The sequence below is a fragment of the Salvelinus fontinalis genome, chromosome 4, assembly GCF_029448725.1.
Source record: "Salvelinus fontinalis isolate EN_2023a chromosome 4, ASM2944872v1, whole genome shotgun sequence".
Classification (NCBI taxonomy): Eukaryota; Metazoa; Chordata; class Actinopteri; order Salmoniformes; family Salmonidae; genus Salvelinus; species Salvelinus fontinalis.
Window position 1 is genome coordinate 64707863 of NC_074668.1, and position 22515 is coordinate 64730377.

The following is a 22515-nucleotide window of genomic DNA, read 5'->3' on the forward strand; positions in this document are numbered from 1 at the left end:
GTTCGTTGCTCCAGAGCCTTTCCGTTCACCTTCACACTCCTGGGCCAGACTACACTCAATCATATGACCTACTGAAGAGATAAGTCTTCAGTAAAGACTTAAAGGTTGAGACTGAGTCTGCGTCTCTCACATGGGTAGGCAGACTGTTCCATAAAAATGGAGATCTATAGGAGAAAGCCCTGCCTCCAGCTGTTTGCTTAGAAATTTTAGGGACAATTAGGAGGCCTGCGTCTTGTGACCGTAGCGTACGTGTAGGTATGTACGGCAGGACCAACTCGGAAAGATAGGTAGGAGCAAGCCCATGTAACGCTTTAAAGGTTAACAGTAAAACCTTGAAATCAGCCCTTGCCTTAACGGGAAGCCAGTGTAGGGAAGCTAGCACTGGAGTAATATGATCAAATTTCTTGGTTCTAGTCAGGATTCTAGCAGCCGTATTTAGCACTAACTGAAGTTTATTTAGTGCTTTATCCGGGTAGCCGGAAAGTAGGGCATTGCAGTAGTCTAACCTAGAAGTAACAAATGCATGGATTAATTTTTCTGCATCATTTTTGGACAGAAAATTTCAGATTTTTGCAATGTTACGTAGATGGAAAAAAGCTGTCCTTGAAACAGTCTTGATATGTTCGTCAAAAGAGAGATCAGGGTCAAGAGTAACGCCGAGGTCCTTCACAGTTTTATTTGAGACGACTTTACAACCATCAAGATGAATTGTCAGATTTAACAGAAGATCTCTTTGTTTCTTGGGACCTAGAACAAGCATCTCTGTTTTGTAGAAAGTAGAAAGTTTTCAGCCATCCACTTCCTTATGTCTGAAACACAGGCTTCTAGCGAGGGCAATTTTGGGGCTTCACCATGTTTCATTGAAATGTACAGCTGTGTGTCATCCGCATAGCAGTGAAAGTTAACATTATGTTTTCGAATAACATCCCCAAGAGGTAAAATATATAGTGAAAACAATAGTGGTCCTAAAACGGAACCTTGAGGAACACCGAAATGTACAGTTGATTTGTCAGAGGACAGACCATTCACAGAGACAAACTGATATCTTTCCGACAGGTAAGATCTAAACCAGGCCAGAACTTGTCCGTGTAGACCAATTTGGGTTTCCAGTCTCTCCAAAAGAATGTGGTGATCGATGGTGTCAAAGGCAGCACTAAGGTCTAGTAGCACGAGGACAGATGCAGAGCCTCGGTCTGACGCCATTAAAAGGTCATTTACCACCTTCACAAGTGCAGTCTCAGTGCTATGATGGGGTCTAAAACCAGACTGAAGCATTTCGTATACATTGTTTGTCTTCAGAAAGGCAGTGAGTTGCTGCGCAACAGCTTTTTCTAAAATTTTTGAGAGGAATGGAAGATTCGATATAGGCCGATAGTTTTTTATATTTTCCGGGTCAAGGTTTGGCTTTTTCAAGAGAGGCTTTATCACTGCCACTTTTAGTGAGTTTGGTACACATCCGGTGGATAGAGAGCTGTTTATTATGTTCAACATAGGAGGGCCAAGCACAGGAAGCAGCTCCTTCAGCAGTTTAGTAGGAATAGGATCCAGTATGCAGCTTGAAGGTTTAGAGGCCATGATTATTTTCATCATTGTGTCAAGAGATATAGTACTAAAACACTTAAGTGTCTCTCCCGATCCCAGGCCCTCGCAGAGCTGTGCAGATCCAGGACAGCTAAGCCCTGGGGGAATACGCAGATTCAAAGAGGAGTCCGTAATTTGCTTTCTAATGGTCATGATCTTTTCCTCAAAGAAGTTCATGAATTTATTACTGCTGAAGTGAAAGCCATCCTCTCTTGGGGAATGCTGCTTTTTAGTTAGCTTTGCAACAGTATCAAAAAGAAATTTTGGATTGTTCTTATTTTCCTCGATTAAGTTGGAAAAGTAGGATGATCGAGCAGCAGTGAGGGCTCTTCGGTACTGCACGGTACTGTCTTTCCAAGCTAGTCGGAAGACTTCCAGTTTTGTGTGGCGCCATTTCCGTTCCAATTTCCTGGAAGCTTGCTTCAAAGCTCGGGTATTTTCTGTATACCAGGGAGCTAGTTTCTTATGACAAATGTTTTTCGTTTTTAGGGGTGCAACTGCATCTAGGGTATTGCGCAAGGTTAAATTGAGTTCCTCAGTTAAGTGGTTAACTGATTTTTGTCCTCTGACGTCCTTGGGTAGGCAGAAGGAGTCTGGAAGGGCATCAAGGAATTTTTGTGTTGTCTGAGAATTTATAGCACGACTTTTGATGCTCCTTGGTTGGGGTCTGAGCAGATTATTTGTTGCGATTGCAAACGTAATAAAATGGTGGTCCGATAGTCCAGAATTATGTGGAAAAACATTAAGATCTACAACATTTATTCCATGGGACAAAACTAGGTCCAGAGTATGACTGTGGCAGTGAGTAGGTCCAGAGACATGTTGGACAAAACCCACTGAGTCGATGATGGCTCCGAAAGACTTTTGGAGTGGGTCTGTGGACTTCTCCATGTGAATATTAAAATCACCAAAAATTAGAATATGATCTGCTATGACTACAAGGTCTGATAGGAATTCAGGAAACTCAGAGAGGAACGCTGTATATGGCCCAGGAGGCCTGTAAACAGTAGCTATAAAAAGTGATTGAGTAGGCTGCATAGATTTCATGACTAGAAGCTCAAAAGACGAAAACGCCATTTTTTTTTTTGTAAATTGAAATTTGCTATTGTAGATGTTAGCAACACCTCCGCCTTTGCGGGATGCACGGGGGATATGGTCACTAGTGTAACCAGGAGGTGAGGCCTCATTTAACACAGTAAATTCATCAGGCTTAAGCCATGTTTCAGTCAGGCCAATCACATCAAGATTATGATCAGTGATTAGTTCATTGACTATGACTGCCTTTGAAGTGAGGGATCTAACATTAAGTAACCCTATTTTGAGATGTGAGGTATCACGATCTCTTTCAATAATGGCAGGAATGGAGGAGGTCTTTATCCTAATAAGATTGCTAAGGCGAACACCGCCATGTTTAGTTTTGCCCAACCTAGGTCGAGGCACAGACACAGTCTCAATGGGTATGGCTGAGCTGACTACACTGACTGTGCTATTGGCAGACTCCACTAAGCTGGCAGGTTGGCTAACAGCCTGCTGCCTGGCCTGCACCCTATTTCATTGTGGGGCTAAAGGAGTTAGAGCCCTATCTATGTTGGTAGATAAGATGAGAGCACCCCTCCAGGTAGGATGGAGTCCGTCACTCCTTAGCAGGTCAGGCTTGGTCCTGTTTGTGGGTGAGTCCCAGAAAGAGGGCCAATTATCTACAAATTCTATCTTTTGGGAGGGGCAGAAAACAGTTTTCAACCAGCGATTGAGTGCTGAGACTCTGCTGTAGAGCTCGTCACTCCCCCTAACTGGGAGGGGGCCAGAGACAATTACTCGATGCCGACACATCTTTCTAGCTGATTTACACGCTGAAGCTATGTTGCACTTGGTGACCTCTGACTGTTTCATCCTAACATCGTTGGTGCCGACGTGGATAACAATATCTCTATACTCTCTACACTCGCCAGATTTAGCTTTAGCCAGCACCATCTTAAGATTAGCCTTAACGTCGGTAGCCCTGCCCCCTGGTAAACAGTGTATGATCGCTGGGTGATTCGTTTTAAGTCTAATACTGCGGGTAATGGAGTCGCCAATGACTAGGGTTTTCAATTTGATAGGATTACATGCATATAAATAGAAGGAATAGAACGTCCCCATTCAAGTCAATGATTTGTCCGGCCCTGGAGGCCTGGACTGAAGAAAATTAGCCTTCCATCTTGTATCCTGCACTCAAGCCACCATTGCAGGGCTTCCTAGGGAAGAGGCCCCAGATAAGTCAGGACAGTGCAGCTACACTTCCCTCAGCAAGTATTTATCTTTAACCTTTATTTAACTAGACAAGTCAGTTAACAACACATTCTAATTTACAATGACGGCCTAGGAACAGTGGGTTAACTGCCTTGTTCAGAGGCAGAACAACAGATGTTTACCTTGTCAGCTCAGGGATTCAATCTAGCAACCTTTCGGTTACTGGCCCAACGCTCTAACCACTAGGCTACCCATGGACTTATTACACATTTTGTGGTGTTACAGCCTGAATTTAAAATGGATTCAATTAAGATTTGTCACTGGTCTACACACAATACCCCCTAATGTCAGTCGAATTATGTTTTTAGACATTTTTACAAATTAATACAAAATAAAGCTGAAATATCTTGAGTCTAAGTATTCAACCCCTTAGTAATGTCAAGCCTAAATACGTTCAAGAGTCATTTGGTTAACGTAAGTTGCATGTACTTACTGTGTACAATAATAGTGTATAAAAGGATTTACCCAGAAAGACTCACAGCTGTAATCGCTGCCAAAGGTGGTTCTAACATGTATTGACTCTGGGTTTGGAATACTTATGTAAATAACATATTTCTGTATATAATTTTCAATAAATGTGTAAACATTTCTAAAAACATGTTTTCACTTTGTCATTATGGGGTATTGTGTGTAGATGGGTGAGGAAAATAAATATAATCCATTTTGAATTCAGGCTGTAAAATGTGGAATTAGCAAACAGAATTTCCGAGCAAACAGCTGGAGGCAGGGCTTTCTCCTATAGAGCTCAATTTTTATGGAATGGTCGGCCTATCCATGTGAGAGATGTAGACTTAGTCTCAATGTTTAAGTCTTTACCGAAGACTCATCTCTTCAGTAGGTCCTATGATTGAGTGTAGTCTGGCCCAGGGGTGCGAAGGTGAACGGCAACACACTGGAGCGACGAACTGCCCTTGTTGTCCCTCCACTGGGATTCTCTGCCTCTGACCCTATTACAGGAGCTGAATCACTGGCTTACTAGTGCTCTTCCATGTCATCTCTAGGAGGGGTGCGTCACTTGAGTGGGTTGAGTCCGGTTTTGCGCCCCCTCGGACTGCGCGGTGGAGATCTTCATAGGCTATACTCAGCCTTGTCTCAGGGTAGTAAGTTTATTTTTATTTTACCGTTATTTTACCAGGTAAGTTGACTGAACACATTCTCATTCACAGCAACGACCTGGGGAATAGTTACAGGGGAGAGGCTGGGGATGATTAGGTGACCATGATGGTTTGATGGTGGTTGAAGATATCCCTCTAGTGGTGTGGGGGCTGTGCTTTGGCAAAGTGGGTGGGGTTATATCCTGCCTGGTTGGCCCTGTCCGGGGGTATCGTCGGACGGGGCGACAGTGTCCCCTGACCCACCCATCTCAGAATCTATGCTGCAATAGTCTATGTGCCGGGGGGCTAGGGTCAGTCTGTTATATCTGGTGTAATTCTCCTGGCTTATCTGGTGTCCTGTGTGAATTTAAGTATGCTCCCTCTAATTCTCCCTCTCTCCCTCCCGGAGGACCTGAGCCCTAGGATCATGCCTCAGGACTACCTGGTCTGATGACTCCTGGCTGTCCCCAGTTCACCTGGTTGTGCTGCTGCTCCAGTTTCAACTGTTCTGCCTGCAGCTAGGGAACCCTGACCTGTTCACCAGATGTGCTACCTTGTCCCGGACCTGCTGTTTGACTTTCTCTCCCGCACCTGCTGTCTCGACCACTGAATGCGTGGCTATGAAAAGCCAACTGACATTTACTCCTGAGGTACTGACCTGTTGCACCCTCTACAACCACTGTGATTATTATTTGACCCTGCTGGTCATCTATGAACATTTGAACATCTTGAAGAACAATCTGCCTTAAATGGCCATGTACTCTTATAATCTCCACCCGGCACAGCTAGAAGAGGACTGGCCAACCCTCCGAGTCAGGGTCCTCTCTAGGTTTCTTCCTAGGGAGTTTTTCCTAGTCACTGTGCTTCTACATCTGCATTGCTTGCTGTTTGGGGTTTTAGGTAGGGTTTCTGTAGAGCACTTTGTGACATGCTGATTTAAAAAGGGATTTATAAATAAATGTGATTGATTGATTGATCACTGTATGTCACAAATTTGTCTCTCCAGACCCTCGAGGTCATTTTCACATATGAATTCAGTACTCTGTTGTAGTTCCCTGGTGTGTTTGTGACAGTTCTCCAAAATACATTTTGCTTTCAAAGGACCTGAAAATATCACCTTTAGGATACGATTTGCAAGACACACACTGTACATAACGTTAGCAAGCTAGCTTGTTCACAACGAGCAAAAGGTTCCACTGTCTTCACACTAGGGTCTATCATTCAAGCTGTACAGTAACATGTCAGGATGTGTATTTTGAAAGCAACCAGATTCAGTAGAGTAGTTACACTGGTGTCAGGAGAACAAGGTCCAAGTAGGTTAAATACACTAGAGCCACCTGAAAACACACACATCCATCTCCTGTGAAGTGTTATTGAATCCTCCCATAAAACCCGTTCACACTGAAACCCTTTTCAGTGTGCCATCTCCAATATTTTCCTCTCAGACCATTCTTTCAAGCAAAGTTTCGGCAACTATGGTGGACGCAGGACCCTAGCATCACATGCGTTCGTAAAGCTGACAAACTCTAAATACAGCAGGGAAAATAAGTACAGCCCCTGGAAAGTATTTGTATTTGGACAGATGGATATGTAATCTTCACTTCAACACTGACAGATAAAGATAACCTAATTTAACTGAAAGATTATACTTTGCAATCATTTATTCATAAAAAAAAGATCTTAAATAAGTTTTGTTTTTTAAAGTAAACCCCTAGCTTCAATAGCTGGTGTTGGCTGAAATAACTTCAATGTAGCCGTTTCTTGTAACTGTCTATCAGTCTCTTATATCGACTGGGAGGATTTTTCCCCACTCTTCTTTACAGTACTGCTTTAACAGTGTCATGTTCGAGGGATTTCTTGCATGCACGTCCCGCTTCAAGTTCCCCCACAGCATTTCGTTAGGATTCAGATCTGGGCTTTGACTCGGCCATCTCATAACCCTCCATTTGTTCTTGTTGAGCCATTCTGTTGTAGCTTTGCTTGTGTGTTTTGGATCATTGTTCTGTTGCAAGATTCATGTTCGCTTCAGCTTCTTGACAGATGGCCTCACATTCTCCTCAAGAATTCTCAGGTACAATATGGAATTTATGTTTGACTAAATGATGGCAAGTTGGCCAGGCCCTCAGGCAGAAAAGCAGCCATAAACCATAATTCCACCGCCTCCATGCTTTACGGTTGGTATGAGGTGCTTCTGTTCAAAGGCAGTGTTTTGTTTTCGCCAAAGATGGCGTCTGTAATTGCGGCCAAACAACTCCACCTTTGACTCATCTGTACAGACCACATTGTTCCAGTAGTTTTGGTCTTTACCCAGGTGTCGTCTGGCAAACGTCACTCTGGTCTTGATATTCTATTTTGAGAGCAGACTTCTTCCTTCCTGACCTCCCATGTAGGGCAAGTTTGTGCAGTTTCTTTCTGACAGTTGACTCATGCACTTTGACATTGATTGTGTCAAGAGAGGCCTGTAGACCCCTTGATGTTACCCTGTGGTTCTTAGAGACTTCTATGAGGATCTTTTGGGTCAGCTCTTGGCCTGAATTTGGTGGGACGACCTTTACCAGGTAGATTGCCAGTGGTCTGGAATTTTCTCCATTTGTAGATGATCTGTCGGTCAGTGGAACGATGTACTTCGAAATGCTTGGAAATGGATTTGTAAACCCTCCCAGACTCATGGTCATCAGTAATCTTTCTTCGGAGGGCCTCTGAGGTCTTTTGATCTTGGCTGATGTGTTACCATACACCCATATGGTTAAGACCAAACCAAGTTTCTAATCTTTATGGAAGGCTGTACACTCCCAAGTTACTCTCTAATATTTCCTAATCATTTGCACCTGTATTCGTGCACCAGATCCACATTTTAGCCATTGTAGGTGATGGTAAAGGCAGAGGTGTACACATTCTTTCTGCATAAGGTAAACTGCATTTTTGGTCAATTTAATTGTTTTTTGTTTATTTAACCTTTTTAACTAGGCAAGTCAGTTAAGAACAAATTCTTATTTACAGTGACGGCCTAGGAACAGTGGGTTAACTGCCTTCTTCAGGGGCAGAACGACAGATTTTTTCTTATGGTTATTAAAAGGTTTTCTTACTGTGTCACTTCCTTTTTCAAGTTCAACAGTGTTTAAATGTTGTATTTTTTTGCCTCATATCTAGTCATCTCAGTGTGTTCGTGAACGAGAAAGGAAGAGGTAGCCATTTTGATGTTCTTTCTGCAGATGTCCCGGTAAGTCCACCACATCCACCTAAAGTAAAACAGACACACACCCATCTTGTCTTGTGTGAAGTGATAGTGTGGAAAGAGAGGGAGATGCCTGTGAAATCACCACACACAAGTAAGTACTCAAGCACACACACCTTCAGACTGTGAACAATGGGAGAGATCCCAACTCAGCACCTCCCTCACGTCCACCCTGATTCCTCCCAGAAAGGAAGGGCACACTGTTGCTACTGGCACTAGGACAGGGCTCTGGAGGACTCCAATGAATGAGTGATAAACACACACACACATCTTCTCATGACTATATGTTTTGACAAGAAATGGAAACCTACAGTAGAGACAGACCTAACATATCCCTTGGTAAATCTAATCTTTAGACTAGATTGGAGATTGTCTCCATTACAAAAACACCAGACAAGGATGTGTCTCAAACAATGGCACACTATTACTTGTCTGGAACAATTAGAAATAAAACCATGTTTCCCCCGTGTTCTCCAATGTTCTTCTTGCACTTTATGGTTTTGTGTTTATTATTTCTGCACTATATTCCATGACACAAAAATCTGCCCGGAAACACTTCTTTGATTAGAAGCCACGTAACCAATAAACATTTATTTTCACAAGCACAAAAATGTGTTAAACAAAAATAATGGGTAACATTTACACAATTTTATACAGGTTCCTTAAACTCAATGTACAATTAAGACTAAACTAAATACCGATAGTTAAATATGTACTCACATTGCACACATTGATGACACCTACATAACCCTACACAAAAAACAACGTATACTGTGTAAAAGTAACGAGTCAACATAAAAATCACATTATTTACAAAAACATACATTTTTAGACTTTTTTTTTAGCAAAAGGATTCCAGTTGTAGATTCTGTCCCATCAGTCATTAACCAGAGGCACGGTACACAATCTATCATTCTGTCCCATCAGTCATTAACCAGAGACACGGTACACAATCTATCATGTAAAAGTTCCCTCGCTATAAAGTAGAATTCAGTCTCTGTTAATAATCAGAAAAGAGAATAATATAATAAAGTTATAAAGTAGAGCAGCGAGAGCCACAAGGATACACTAAACTAGTATATATACTGTACTGCGTTGCTTTGGCGGTATGGCGGTTTTTCCCTTTTTAGCAAGCTGGTGAGTTTTAGCGGTTAGCTTCGATGAAGTGCACTTAAGCATTGTAGCTTAGCGACTTTTGCCAGTGAGTGAAATCTTTATTTAATTTTTTTCTACACAGAATCCTTCTAGACTTCGGTAGGTTTTATCTAGGTGTTATGAACATCACTACATATAGGTATAATTTACAGCATAAAGCTTAATGTAATACTGAGGGAGGAGCAGCAGTGACATACTGTATGATAATACGTATCGATGGTACCAACATTGATCAGCGTGGTGAGTGTCTCTTGGCCCGGAGCAGTTTGGCAGAGTAGACTTCAAATGGAGTGCAAAGTGGATATTGGCAGCTTAAAAGGTGCAATCTGTAATTTTTGTTTCCCCCCCAAAAGTGCTGCCTGCCCCTGCAATTGTTTGCAAACGGAAGGCGGGGGGGGGATCTGCACTGGTGAATTTTCTAGGCTTTGTATTTTTTTACTGCTTCTTGGCATATTTTGTAGTACTTCAAGATGCCACTAGGGGAAATTAACGTTACAGATTGCACCTTTAAATTGACAAGCCTTTGTTAAAAGAACAGGCATCATTTAAGTGAATGAAGACATTATTACAAAGGAAAAGGTCAGTACACCACTAGCAATGTCCCAGTCTTGTATAGAAGCAACTCTCTTCTCGTAAAGGAAAGAGGTGTCAGAGTGTTTATGAGAGGGTGCATCTGGACATTCACTGTGTGATAAAGTGTGTGTGTGATAAAGGGTGTGTGTGAGGTTGGGGAGCCATGAAGGAACCAGCACATTGCGTTCTATTCCTTTTCCACTATCAGAGGGTTCTAGTGGAAGAACAGAGCAGTGTTCCATTGATAGAACGTTAAAGGGTTCTACTCGGAGAAGGGAGGGAACATGCCCAGATCAGCAAAGTCTTCAATGTTGTAGTTGGCTGTTCCTTGTGTTGGGTCTCCTGCCATCGGCAACATGTCCTACAGAGAGACAGACGGGGAGGGAGAGAGGAAAGGTCAGGGTAAGGGACACAGACTTTCATGTGGAGCCATATCAGACAGCACTGTGTACACTGGGCTCAGGCCAGGGAAGAAGAGGAAATCAGCCATTGAAGCCCAGTGCGTCCAAGGTGACCTCTCGTCCCGCCTCCCACACACATGGATTACTGTAGGATATTGGAGCTTGGGATTGGTGTGCATGATACCTGGAAGAGTTAGTGTCTCGCTGTGTTACCTGGAACACCTCTGTCTGGGAGGGGTTAGGACGTGTCTCTGTATTACCTGGAACACCTCTGTCTGGGAGGGGTTAGGGTGTGTCTCTGTATTACCTGGAACACCTCTGTCTGGGAGGGGTTAGGGTGTGTCTCTTAACTGGAACACCTCTGTCTGGGAGGGGTTAGGGTGTGTCTCTGTATTACCTGGAACACCTCTGTCTGGGAGTGGTTAGGGTGTGTCTCTGTATTACCTGGAACACCTCTGTCTGGGAGGGGTTAGGGTGTGTCTCTGTATTACCTGGAACACCTCTGTCTGGGAGGGGTTAGGGTGTGTCTCTGTATTACCTGGAACACCTCTGTCTGGGAGGGGTTAGGGTGTGTCTCTGTATTACCTGGAACACCTCTGTCTGGGAGGGGTTAGGGTGTGTCTCTGTATTACCTGGAACACCTCTGTCTGGGAGGGGTTAGGGTGTGTCTCTGTATTACCTGGAACACCTCTGTCTGGGAGGGGTTAGGGTGTGTCTCTGTATTACCTGGAACACCTCTGTCTGGGAGGGGTTAGGGTGTGTCTCTTAACTGGAACACCTCTGTCTGGGAGGGGTTAGGGTGTGTCTCTGTATTACCTGGAACACCTCTGTCTGGGAGGGGTTAGGGTGTGTCTCTTAACTGGAACACCTCTGTCTGGGAGGGGTTAGGGTGTGTCTCTTAACTGGAACACCTCTGTCTGGGAGGGGTTAGGACGTGTCTCTGTATTACCTGGAACACCTCTGTCTGGGAGGGGTTAGGACGTGTCTCTGTATTACCTGGAACACCTCTGTCTGGGAGGGGTTAGGACGTGTCTCTGTATTACCTGGAACACCTCTGTCTGGGAGTGGTTAGGGTGTGTCTCTGTATTACCTGGAACACCTCTGTCTGGGAGGGGTTAGGGTGTGTCTCTTAACTGGAACACCTCTGTCTGGGAGGGGTTAGGGTGTGTCTCTGTATTACCTGGAACACCTCTGTCTGGGAGGGGTTAGGGTGTGTCTCTTAACTGGAACACCTCTGTCTGGGAGGGGTTAGGGTGTGTCTCTGTATTACCTGGAACACCTCTGTCTGGGAGTGGTTAGGGTGTGTCTCTGGAACACCTCTGTCTGGGAGGGGTTAGGGTGTGTCTCTTAACTGGAACACCTCTGTCTGGGAGGGGTTAGGACGTGTCTCTGTATTACCTGGAACACCTCTGTCTGGGAGGGGTTAGGGTGTGTCTCTGTATTACCTGGAACACCTCTGTCTGGGAGGGGTTAGGGTGTGTCTCTGTATTACCTGGAACACCTCTGTCTGGGAGGGGTTAGGGTGTGTCTCTTAACTGGAACACCTCTGTCTGGGAGGGGTTAGGGTGTGTCTCTTAACTGGAACACCTCTGTCTGGGAGGGGTTAGGGTGTGTCTCTGTATTACCTGGAACACCTCTGTCTGGGAGGGGTTAGGGTGTGTCTCTTAACTGGAACACCTCTGACTGGGAGGGGGTAGGACGTGTCTCTGTATTAACTGGAACACCTCTATCTGGGAGGGGTTAGGACGTGTCTCTGTATTAACTGGAACACCTCTATCTGGGAGGGGTTAGGGTGTGTCTCTCTATTAACTGGAACACCTCTGTCTGGGAGGGGTTAGGGTGTGTCTCTGTTACCTGGAACACCGCTGTCTGGGAGGGGTTAGGACGTGTCTCTTACCTGGAACACCTCTGTCTGGGAGGGGTTAGGGTGTGTCTCTCTTAACTGGAACACCTCTGTCTGGGAGAGGTTAGGGCGTGTCTCTTACCTGGAACACCTCTGTCTGGGAGGGGTTGGGGTGTGAGTGTGGCTCTCCTCCCTGCTGGCCATGGTGCTGGTTCTGCCATTGGGACCAGACCTCACTGGGCCGACCCTGGAACTGACCCCCACTCTGACTGCCCTCTCCTGACACATCTAGAGAGAGAGGGAGGAGGAGAAAGAAGAGGGAGAGGGGGAGAGGGAGGAGGAGAAAGAAGAGAGAGGAGGAGGGGAGAGGGAGGAGGAGAAAGAAGAAAGGGAGGGGAGGGAGGAGGAGAAAGAAGAGAGGAGGAGGGGAGAGGGAGGAGGGAGGGGGAGGAGGAGAAAGAAGAAAGGGAGGGGAGGGAGGAGGAGAAAGAAGAGAGAGGAGGGAGGGGGAGGAGGAGAAAGAAGAAAGGGAGGACGGGGGGAGGAGAGACACAGTGAGCAGTCAGCAACACATTGTGTTAGTGTGAGGTGACCCTTCACCATCCTTGGTGTTCAGATAGGATATAGTCATCAATGTTCCCTACAGGACCAACACTAATACATGTCTACATGCCAAATGGAACCCTGTCCCCTATATAGTGCTATATATAGACAGCCCTGATCAAAAAGTAGTGCACTATGTAGGGAATAATACATATTCCCTCAGGGGAGAGGTTAGAGCTGCTGTTAGGAATGTTTCTGTAGAGTTGGATACCAGCACCAACATGCAGGTCTGCATTCATGTATGTGGACATGTACCACACACACACACACACACACACACACACACACACACACACACACACACACACACACACACACACACACACACACACACACACACACACACACACACCCCTATCCCATAAAACACTTACATACAATGACAGGGGAAAGTTATGCAGTAGCTAGTAAGGCTGTAAAACCAATGTTTTATCTAGCTGACGTCATAAACAGCTTTGAAGTCTTGACATGAATAGTCAATAAATCCTTATCTGTGAGGAGCAGAGAGGGAGCCACGCGCTGTTGGCTTCCTAGAGCGACATGTCATTTATCAAATAGAAATCAGTGTTTGGGGTGTGTTTCTGTACCACGAATGTGTCAGAGCCATTGTAACGAGGAAGACATCCTACTCATAAATGTATTGATTTGCTGAGTGTACCCAAGGTGTCTGATATTTCACGTAGGTGTTCCTAACGGACAATACTGTGACTCTAGAATCACCATGAAGTGATACAGCACCAGTCTCCAGTCCAACCACTGCACAAAGACACAGATCTAGCTGGGCCTCCCTATTGGGACCCTAGTACACAGTTGAAGTCATGAAATCTCATTTTTCAACCCCTCCATACATTTCTTGTTAACAAACTATAGTTTTGGCAAGTCGGTTAGGACATCTACTTTGTGCATGACAAGTAATTTGTCCAACAATTGTTTACAGACAGATTATGTCACATATAATTCACTGTATCACAATTCCAGTGGGTCAGAAGTTTACATACACTAAGTTGACTGTGCCTTTAAACAGCTTGGAAACTTCCAGAAATTGTCATGGCTTTAGAAGCTTCTGATAGGCTAATTGACATCATTTGAATCTATTGGAGGTGTACCTGTGGATGTATTTCAAGGCCTACCTTCAAACTCAGTGCCTCTTTACTTGACATCAAGGGAAAATCAAAAGAAATCAGCCAAGACCTCAGAAAAAAAATTGTAGACCTCCACAAGTCTGGTTCATCCTTGGGAACAATTTCCAAACGACTGAAAGTACCACGTTCATCTGTACAAACAATAGTACGCAAGTATAAACACCATGGGACCAGGCAGCCGTCATACCGTTCAGGAAGGAGGCGCATTCTGTATCCTAGAGATGAACGTACTTTGGTGCGAAAAGTGCAAATCAATCCCAGAACAGCAGCATAGGGCCTTGTGAAAATGCTGGAGGAAACAGGTACAAAAGTGTCTATCCACAGTAAAACGAGTCCTATATCGACATAACCTGAAAGGCCGCTCAGCAAGGAAGAAGCCACTGCTCCAAAACCGCCATAAAGTCAGACCACGGTTTGCACATGGGGACAAAGATCGTACTTTTTGGAGAAATGTCCTCTGGTCTGATCAAACAAAAATAGAACTCTTTGGCCATTTTTTGGAAGAAAACGGGGGAGGCTTGCAAGCCAAAGAACACCATCCCAACTGTGAAGCATGGGGGTGGCAGCATCATGTTGTGGGGATGCTTTGCTGCAGGAGGGACTGGTGCACTTCACAAAATAAATGGCATCATGAGGGAGGAAAATTATGTGGATATATTGAAGCAACATCTCAAGACATCAGTCAGGAAGTTAAAGTTTGGTCACAAATGGGTCTTCCAAATGGACAATGACCCCAAGCATACTTCAAAAGTTGTTGCAAAATGGCTTAAGGACAACAAAGTCAAGGTATTGGAGTGGCCATCACAAAGCCCTCACCTCAATCCCATAGAAAATGTGTGGGCAGAACTGAAAAAGCGTGTGTGAGCAAGGCGGCCTACAAACCTGACTCATTTACACCAGCTCTGTCAGGAGGAATGGGCCAAAATTCACCCAACTTATCGTGGGAAGCTTGTGGAAGGCTACCCAAAACGTTTGACCCAAGTTAAACAATTTTAAGGCAATGCTACCGAATACTAATTGAGTGTATCTAAACTTCTGACCCACTGGGAATGTGATGAAAGAAATAAAACCTGAAATAAATCATTCTCTACAGAGCATCTGACATTTCACATTCTTAAAATAAAGGGGTGGTCCTAACTGACCTAAGACAGGGAATTTTTACTAAGATTAAATGTCAGGAATTGTGAAAAACTGAGTTTAAATGTATTTAGCTAAGGTGTATGTAAACTTCTGACTTCAACTGTATATAGTGCTCTACTTTTGACCAGAGCCCTATAAAGTGCACTATATAGGGAATAGGGTGCCATCTGTGCCACACATCAGGAATAATCCACAGGCAGAACTCATACTGGGTAATAAACTGAGGTATGTGGTATGATGTATTGGGGGCATGTAAACTACATGTTCCTCCAAGCTGGAATATTAAAGACAGTGAGATATAAGTTACATGTTCCTCCAAGCTGTAATATTAAAGACAGTGAGATTTCTAAACTACATGTTCCTCCAAGCTGGAATATTAAAGACAGTGAGATATAAGTTACATGTTCCTCCAAGCTGTAATATTAAAGACAGTGAGATTTCTAAATTACATGTTCCTCCAAGCTGGAATATTAAAGACATTGAGATTTCTAAATTACATGTTCCTCCAAGCTGGAATATTAAAGACAGTGAGATTTCTAAATTACATGTTCCTCCAAGCTGGAATATTAAAGACAGTGAGATTTCTAAATTACATGTTCCTCCAAGCTGTAATATTAAAGACAGTGAGATTTCTAAATTACATGTTCCTCCAAGCTGGAATATTAAAGACAGTGAGATATAAGTTACATGTTCCTCCAAGCTGGAATATTAAAGACAGTGAGATTTCTAAATTACATGTTCCTCCAAGCTGGAATATTAAAGACAGTGAGATTTCTAAATTACATGTTCCTCCAAGCTGGAATATTAAAGACAGTGAGATATAAGTTACATGTTCCTCCAAGCTGGAATATTAAAGACAGTGAGATATAAGTTACATGTTCCTCCAAGCTGGAATATTAAAGACAGTGAGATTTCTAAATTACATGTTCCTCCAAGCTGGAATATTAAAGACAGTGAGATTTCTAAATTACATGTTCCTCCAAGCTGTAATATTAAAGACAGTGAGATTTCTAAATTACATGTTCCTCCAAGCTGGAATATTAAAGACATTGAGATTTCTAAATTACATGTTCCTCCAAGCTGGAATATTAAAGACAGTGAGATATAAGTTACATGTTCCTCCAAGCTGGAATATTAAAGACAGTGAGATTTCTAAATTACATGTTCCTCCAAGCTGGAATATTAAAGACAGTGAGATTTCTAAATTACATGTTCCTCCAAGCTGGAATATTAAAGACAGTGAGATTTCTAAATTACATGTTCCTCCAAGCTGGAATATTAAAGACAGTGAGATTTCTAAATTACATGTTCCTCCAAGCTGGAATATTAAAGACAGTGAGATTTCTAAATTACATGTTCCTCCAAGCTGGAATATTAAAGACAGTGAGATTTCTAAATTACATGTTCCTCCAAGCTGGAATATTAAAGACAGTGAGATTTCTAAATTACATGTTCCTCCAAGCTGGAATATTAAAGACGGTGAGATATCCGTGTCCCACTGTGATGACCTCACATACAGAGCATTGACGAGCGGCCTGGCTGTGTCCCACTGTGATGACCTCACACACTCTCACAAGTGAGAAACACAGCAGCAGTCGTTCCACTTCATTTCCTCTCTCCTCTCTACAGACAGACACATACTGAGCCAGACAGACAGACAGACACACAGGGAGACAAATACTGTCTGGTGCACTAACACACTGCATGACACCCTGTAGGGGGATGATTTCAGAGCTATGAGTTCTCTCTGTGTGTGTGTGTGTGTGTGTGAGAGAGGTGGGTGGGTGGGGGGTCTCTCCACATTAAACAGAAGCAGATTGATAATCTCTACAATATATCCCCTAGCATAACTCATATCCTGCTGCTGAGAGAGATGACCATAAACACACTCCTCAGCACACGGAACCTTTACAGCTTATTGCCGTAAATAATGAGGGGGGAGGGAGGAACGCGAGCAGAAATAAAGGAGGAGAGGAACGATTAGTCAGGTGAGCAGAGGGATGATTGTTTGTTTATAGAATGGAAACAAATCGGTAAATGACTGACAAAGTAAACAAACGCAACAATAAAGGGAAATGACAAAACACACAACGACAGAGGAAATGAGAAGTGCTGAGAAACAGAGCGGCTGTAATTCACTTCTATTTCTTAATATATCTCTCCTCACCTCTGTCTCTGCACCAAGACTAGCCCAGAGGAGAGAGAGAGAAATAAAGAGACAGAAGGACAAAGGGAGAGTATGTGTGTCAGAGAGACAGAAAGAGACAGAAGGATAGAGAACTAGTCCATTAGTGTAATGATTGTCCATTAAAAGCTCATCAGATGGTCATGGCTAGACCAGACACACATTCCCCCCAGCTGAGAGAGATTAAGAAAAAGACAGGAGAGAGAGAAAGAGGGAGGAGAGAGAAAGAGGGAGGACAGAGAAATAGGGAGAGAGACAGAGAGGACAGATGAGAGAGAGACAGAGAGATCTATGACGCCCTGAGATGTGTCACTACTACTAATACATTCTAATACACTATTTAAATGCACAAGCTAGATGTTCTGCTCCAACAGTAAATTATAGCCTGGACAGATTCTGGACGACTGAGGGGGAGAGGGTTATGAAAGTGCTGCCGTCTGTTCTTTTCCATTTTTAATATCTCATATGTAACGACAGCAACATCTGTCATCAAAAACACTCTGCTCTCTACCTGTAACTGCTGAATATCTGGTGTGGATTCCATTCCGCTTGGTTGGACTGCAAGGCAACCCCAGCACATAGTACATTTAGCTTTGACCTTTAACCTCTACCCTATGAATGACTAGTCCAACAGAGATAGTCAGTGCACAGCCCACATGGAGAGGTTTAGGTATGTTATCAGGTTTCCTTTGTGGAGATGGTACATTGCTAAAACATGATCTTACTTTACATAACATATCCCAAAAGACATGGACGTACACTGTACTGTCAACACTTCACTTCTAAAATCACCCTAAAGGATATGTTCACAATGTTTTCACATTCCTGTGTGTGTGTGTGTACACACATGTTTGGGTAACCTCATTTGGCGTGCCTGGGATCCTCTCACCCGATCTGAAGTCATGGGGTAAAAGGGGTAATGGCTGTGTGTGTGTTAAACGTGGTGTGTGTGTGTGTGTTAAACGTGGTGTGTGTGTGTGTGTGTGTGTGTGTGTGTGTGTGTGTTAAACGTGGTGTGTGTGTGTGTGTTAAACGTGGTGTGTGTGTGTGTGTTAAACGTGGTGTGTGTGTGTGTGTTAAACGTGGTGTGTGTGTGTGTGTGTGTGTGTGTGTGTGTTAAACGTGGTGTGTGTGTGTGTGTGTTAAACGTGGTGTGTGTGTGTGTGTTAAACGTGGTGTGTGTGTGTGTGTTAAACGTGGTGTGTGTGTGTGTGTGTTAAACGTGGTGTGTGTGTGTGTGTGTGTGTGTGTTAAACGTGGTGTGTGTGTGTGTGTGTGTTAAACGTGGTGTGTGTGTGTGTGTTAAACGTGGTGTGTGTGGATGTGTTAAACATACATTTACATTTACATTTAAGTCATTTAGCAGACGCTCTTATCCAGAGCGACTTACAAGTACATACATTCATACTTTTTTGTACTGGCCCCCCGTGGGAAACGAACCCACAAACCTGGCGTTGTAAGCGCCATGCTCTACCAACTGAGCCACACGGGACTATGGTGTGTGGATGTGTTAAAGGTGGTGTGTGTGTGTGTGTGTGTGTGTGTGTGTGTGTGTGTGTGTGTGTGTGTGTGTGTGTGTGTGTTAGTTAGTTAAACATGGTGTGTGTGGATATGTTAAACGTGGTGTGTGTGGATGTGTTAACTTCTTATGGCTGGGGGCAGTATTGAGTAGCTTGGATGAATAAGGTGCCCAGAGTAAACTGCCTGCTACTCAGGCCCAGAAGCTAAGATATGCATATTATTAGTAGATTTGGATAGAAAACTCTGAAGTTTCTAAAACTGTTTGAATGATGTCTGTGAGTATAACTTAACTCATATGGCAGACAAAAACCTGAGAAAAAATCCATCCAGGAAGTGGGAAATCTGAGGTTTGTAGTGTTTCAAGTAATTGCCTATCGAATATACAGTATCTATGGGGTCATATTGCACTAAATGTCAACAGTCTTTAGAACCTTGTTTGATGCTTCTACAGTAAAGGAGGGGGGAATGAGAGCTGTTTGAGTCAGGGGTCTGGCAGAGTGCCACGAGCTCAGTGAGAGTTAGCTGCATTCCATTGCATTTCTACAGACAAAGGAATTCTCCGGTTGAAACATTATTGAAGATTTATGATAAAAACATCCTAAAGATTGATTCTATACTTCGTTTGACATGTTTCTACGAACTGTAATATGACTTTTCGTCTGAACTTTCGCCTGGACTTGCCCGCACCTCCTGAGTTTGTGTACTAAACGCGCTAACAAAAGGAGGTATTTGGACATAAATTATGGACTTTATCGAACAAAACAAACATTTATTGTGGAACTGGGATTCCTGGGAGTGCATTCTGATGAAGATCATCAAAGGTAAGTGAATATTTATAATGCTATTTCTGACTACTGTTGACTCCACAATATGGCGGATATATTTTTGTCTTGATTGGGCTCTGAGCGCCGACCTCAGATTATTGCATGGTTTGCTTTTTCCGTAAAGCTTTTTTGAAATCTGACAGCGGTTGCATTAAGGAGAAGTGCATCTAAAGTTCCATGCATAACACTTGTATTTTCATCAACATGTATTATGAGTATTTCTGTAAATTGATGTGGCTCTCTGCAAAATCACCGGATGTTTTGGAACTACTGAACGTAACGCGCCAATGTAAACTCAGATTTTTGGATATAAATATGAACTTTACCGAACAAAACATACATGTATTGTGTAACATGAAGTCCTATGAGTGTCATCTGATGAAGATCATCAAAGGTTAGTGATTAATTGTATCTATATTTCTGCTTTTTGTGAATCCTCTCTTTAGCTGGAAAAATGGCTGTGTTATTCTGTGAATAGGCACTCACCTAACATAATCGTTTGGTTTGCTTTCGTCGTAAAGCCTTTTTGAAATCGGACACTGTGGCTGGATTTACAACAAGTAAAAGAGAGGTTAAACGTGGTGTGTGTAGATGTGTTAAATGTTGTGTGTGTGTTAAACATGGTGAGTGTGGATGTGTTAAACGTGGTGTGTGTGGATGTTAAATATACGTATAGCAGATTTAGCCAGTGAAGCGTTAAGAGGAGAGAAACATGCCACATTAATGAAGACCCACTGTTGTCCCACAGGGATGTTAGAATGTCAAACAGAATGTTAAGAGGTAAGCTGGTATGTCACTATAGAAGAACGAAGACAGTTTGATGATACGGGCCGACACCTGACAAGTAGAAAAAAACATGCCTTTCACCAGATGTAAAACAAACAAACAAACAAACAAACAAACAAACAAACAAACAAACAAACAAACAAACAAACAAACAAACACACACACACACACACACACACACACACACACACACACACACACACACACACACACACACACACACACACACACACACACACACACACACACACACACACACACACACACACACACACACACACACACACACACACACACAACCAATCCTCTACCATGAGGACAAGAACAGACATGTCCAATTCCTACTATTTTCAGGCTTTTTCAAGAGAACACTGTGAAAGCCTCAACATGATCCCAAGTGGCCAATCATGAAAGATACAGGCTGTCCCAGGCTCTGGGTTCAACTCAGAGAAGAGTCAGGTGAGCAAGTGCTTGGCAGGAACAAAGTCTGCACCAAAACCTGTAGGTTAGGACCCAGGTTTGTAAGTTAGGACCCAGGTTTGTAAGTTAGGACCCAGGTTTGTAAGTTAGGACCCAGGTTTGTAAGTTAGGACCCAGGTTTGTAAGTTAGGACCCAGGTTTGTAAGTTAGGACCCAGGTTTGTAAGTTAGGACCCAGGTTTGTAAGTTAGGACCCAGGTTTGTAAGTTAGGACCCAGGTTTGTAAGTTAGGACCCAGGTTTGTAAGTTAGGACCCAGGTTTGTAAGTCAGGACCCAGGTTTGTAAGTTAGGACCCAGGTTTGTAAGTTAGGACCCAGGTTTGTAAGTTAGGACCCAGGTTTGGTTAAGTAACTTTCCCCAAAATCCCAAGGTTTCCAGAAATCCCGATTGGAAGGTTCCTGGAATCAAGAGGTAATGAGCAGGAAATCCGGGAATCATCCAACCAGGATTTCTGGAAAACTTGGGAATGTACGGAACATTACTGGAATTTTGAAAACCTAGCAGGGTATAAACAGTATATATATAAACAGTATTTAAAATGTTTGGGGTCACTTAGAAATGTATTTGTTTTTGAAAGAAAAGCACATTTTTTGGTCCATTAAAGTAACATCAAATTGATCCGAAATACAGTGTAGACATTGTTAATGTTGTAAATTACTATTGTAGCTGGAAACGGCAGATTATTTTATAGAATATCTACATCGGCGTACAGAGGCCCATTATCAGCAACCATCACTCCTGTGTTCCAATGCCACATTGTGTTAGCTAATCCAAGTTTATCCTTTTAAAAGGCTAATTGATCATTAGAAAACCCTTGCAATTGTGTTAGCACAGCTGAAAACTGTAGTTCTTATTATAGAAGCAATAAAACTGGCCTTAGACTAGTTGAGTATCTAGAGCATCAGCATTTGTGGGTTCGATTACAGGCTCAAAATTACCAGAAACAAAGGACCTTCATTCTGAAACTCGTCAGTCTATTCTTATTCTGAGAAATGAAGGCTATTCCATGTGAGAAATTACCAAGAAACTGAAGATCTCGTACAACGCTGTGTATTACTCCCTTCACAGAACAGCGCAAACTGTCTCTAACCAGAGTAGAAAGAGGAGTGGGAGGCCCCGGTGCACAACTGAGCAAGAGGACAAGTACATTAGAGTGTCTAGTTTGAGAAACAGACGCCTCACAAGTCCTCAACTGTCAGCTTCATTAAATAGTACCTGCAAAACACCAGTCTCAATGTCAAAAGTGAAGAGGCGACTCCGTGATGCTGGCCTTCTAGGCAGAAATTCTCTGTCCAGTGTCTGTATTGCCCATCTTAATCTTTTATTTTTATTGGCCAGTCTGAGATATGGCTTTTTCTTTGCAACTCTGCCTAGAAGGCCAGCATTCCGGAATATGTGTACACACACCCTTTGATGTTATCACTGATCAAACATGATTGGATAAATCCTGGAAGAGAATGAGACGAACATCTTTTTGATGGAATGCTTTGCTGTGATTGGCTGGTGCTTACCGAACGCCGTGCTCCGGTTGGCCAGTCCAGAGTAGGCGTTGCCGCTGGGCGATGAGGTGGCCGGGGAGGACAGGGGGCTATAGGAAGATGGGTCTCCTTGGTAACTGTGGCCGGAGCCTATCCCAAACGGACTGGACTGGGCCTTTGTGGAC

General features: G+C 43.4%; 2 protein-coding genes across 2 annotated transcripts in view; one reads left to right on the plus strand and one right to left on the minus strand.

Annotated features, from left to right (window-relative positions):
* LOC129854181 (cytochrome c oxidase subunit 4 isoform 1, mitochondrial-like) overlaps nt 1-22515 on the plus strand; it is a 230642-nt gene that overhangs the window by 64832 nt on the left and 143295 nt on the right. The window lies entirely within an intron of this gene.
* LOC129854177 (aryl hydrocarbon receptor nuclear translocator 2-like) overlaps nt 8776-22515 on the minus strand; it is a 60304-nt gene continuing 46564 nt past the window's right edge. Inside the window, exons 9-11 of the mRNA XM_055920963.1 lie at nt 22364-22514; nt 12314-12459; nt 8776-10288 (exon numbers count right to left, since the gene is read on the minus strand). Of these exons, the coding sequence (XP_055776938.1) occupies nt 10190-10288; nt 12314-12459; nt 22364-22514 (396 nt within the window). The 3' untranslated portion in view covers nt 8776-10189. The remainder of the gene's footprint in view (nt 10289-12313; nt 12460-22363; nt 22515) is intronic.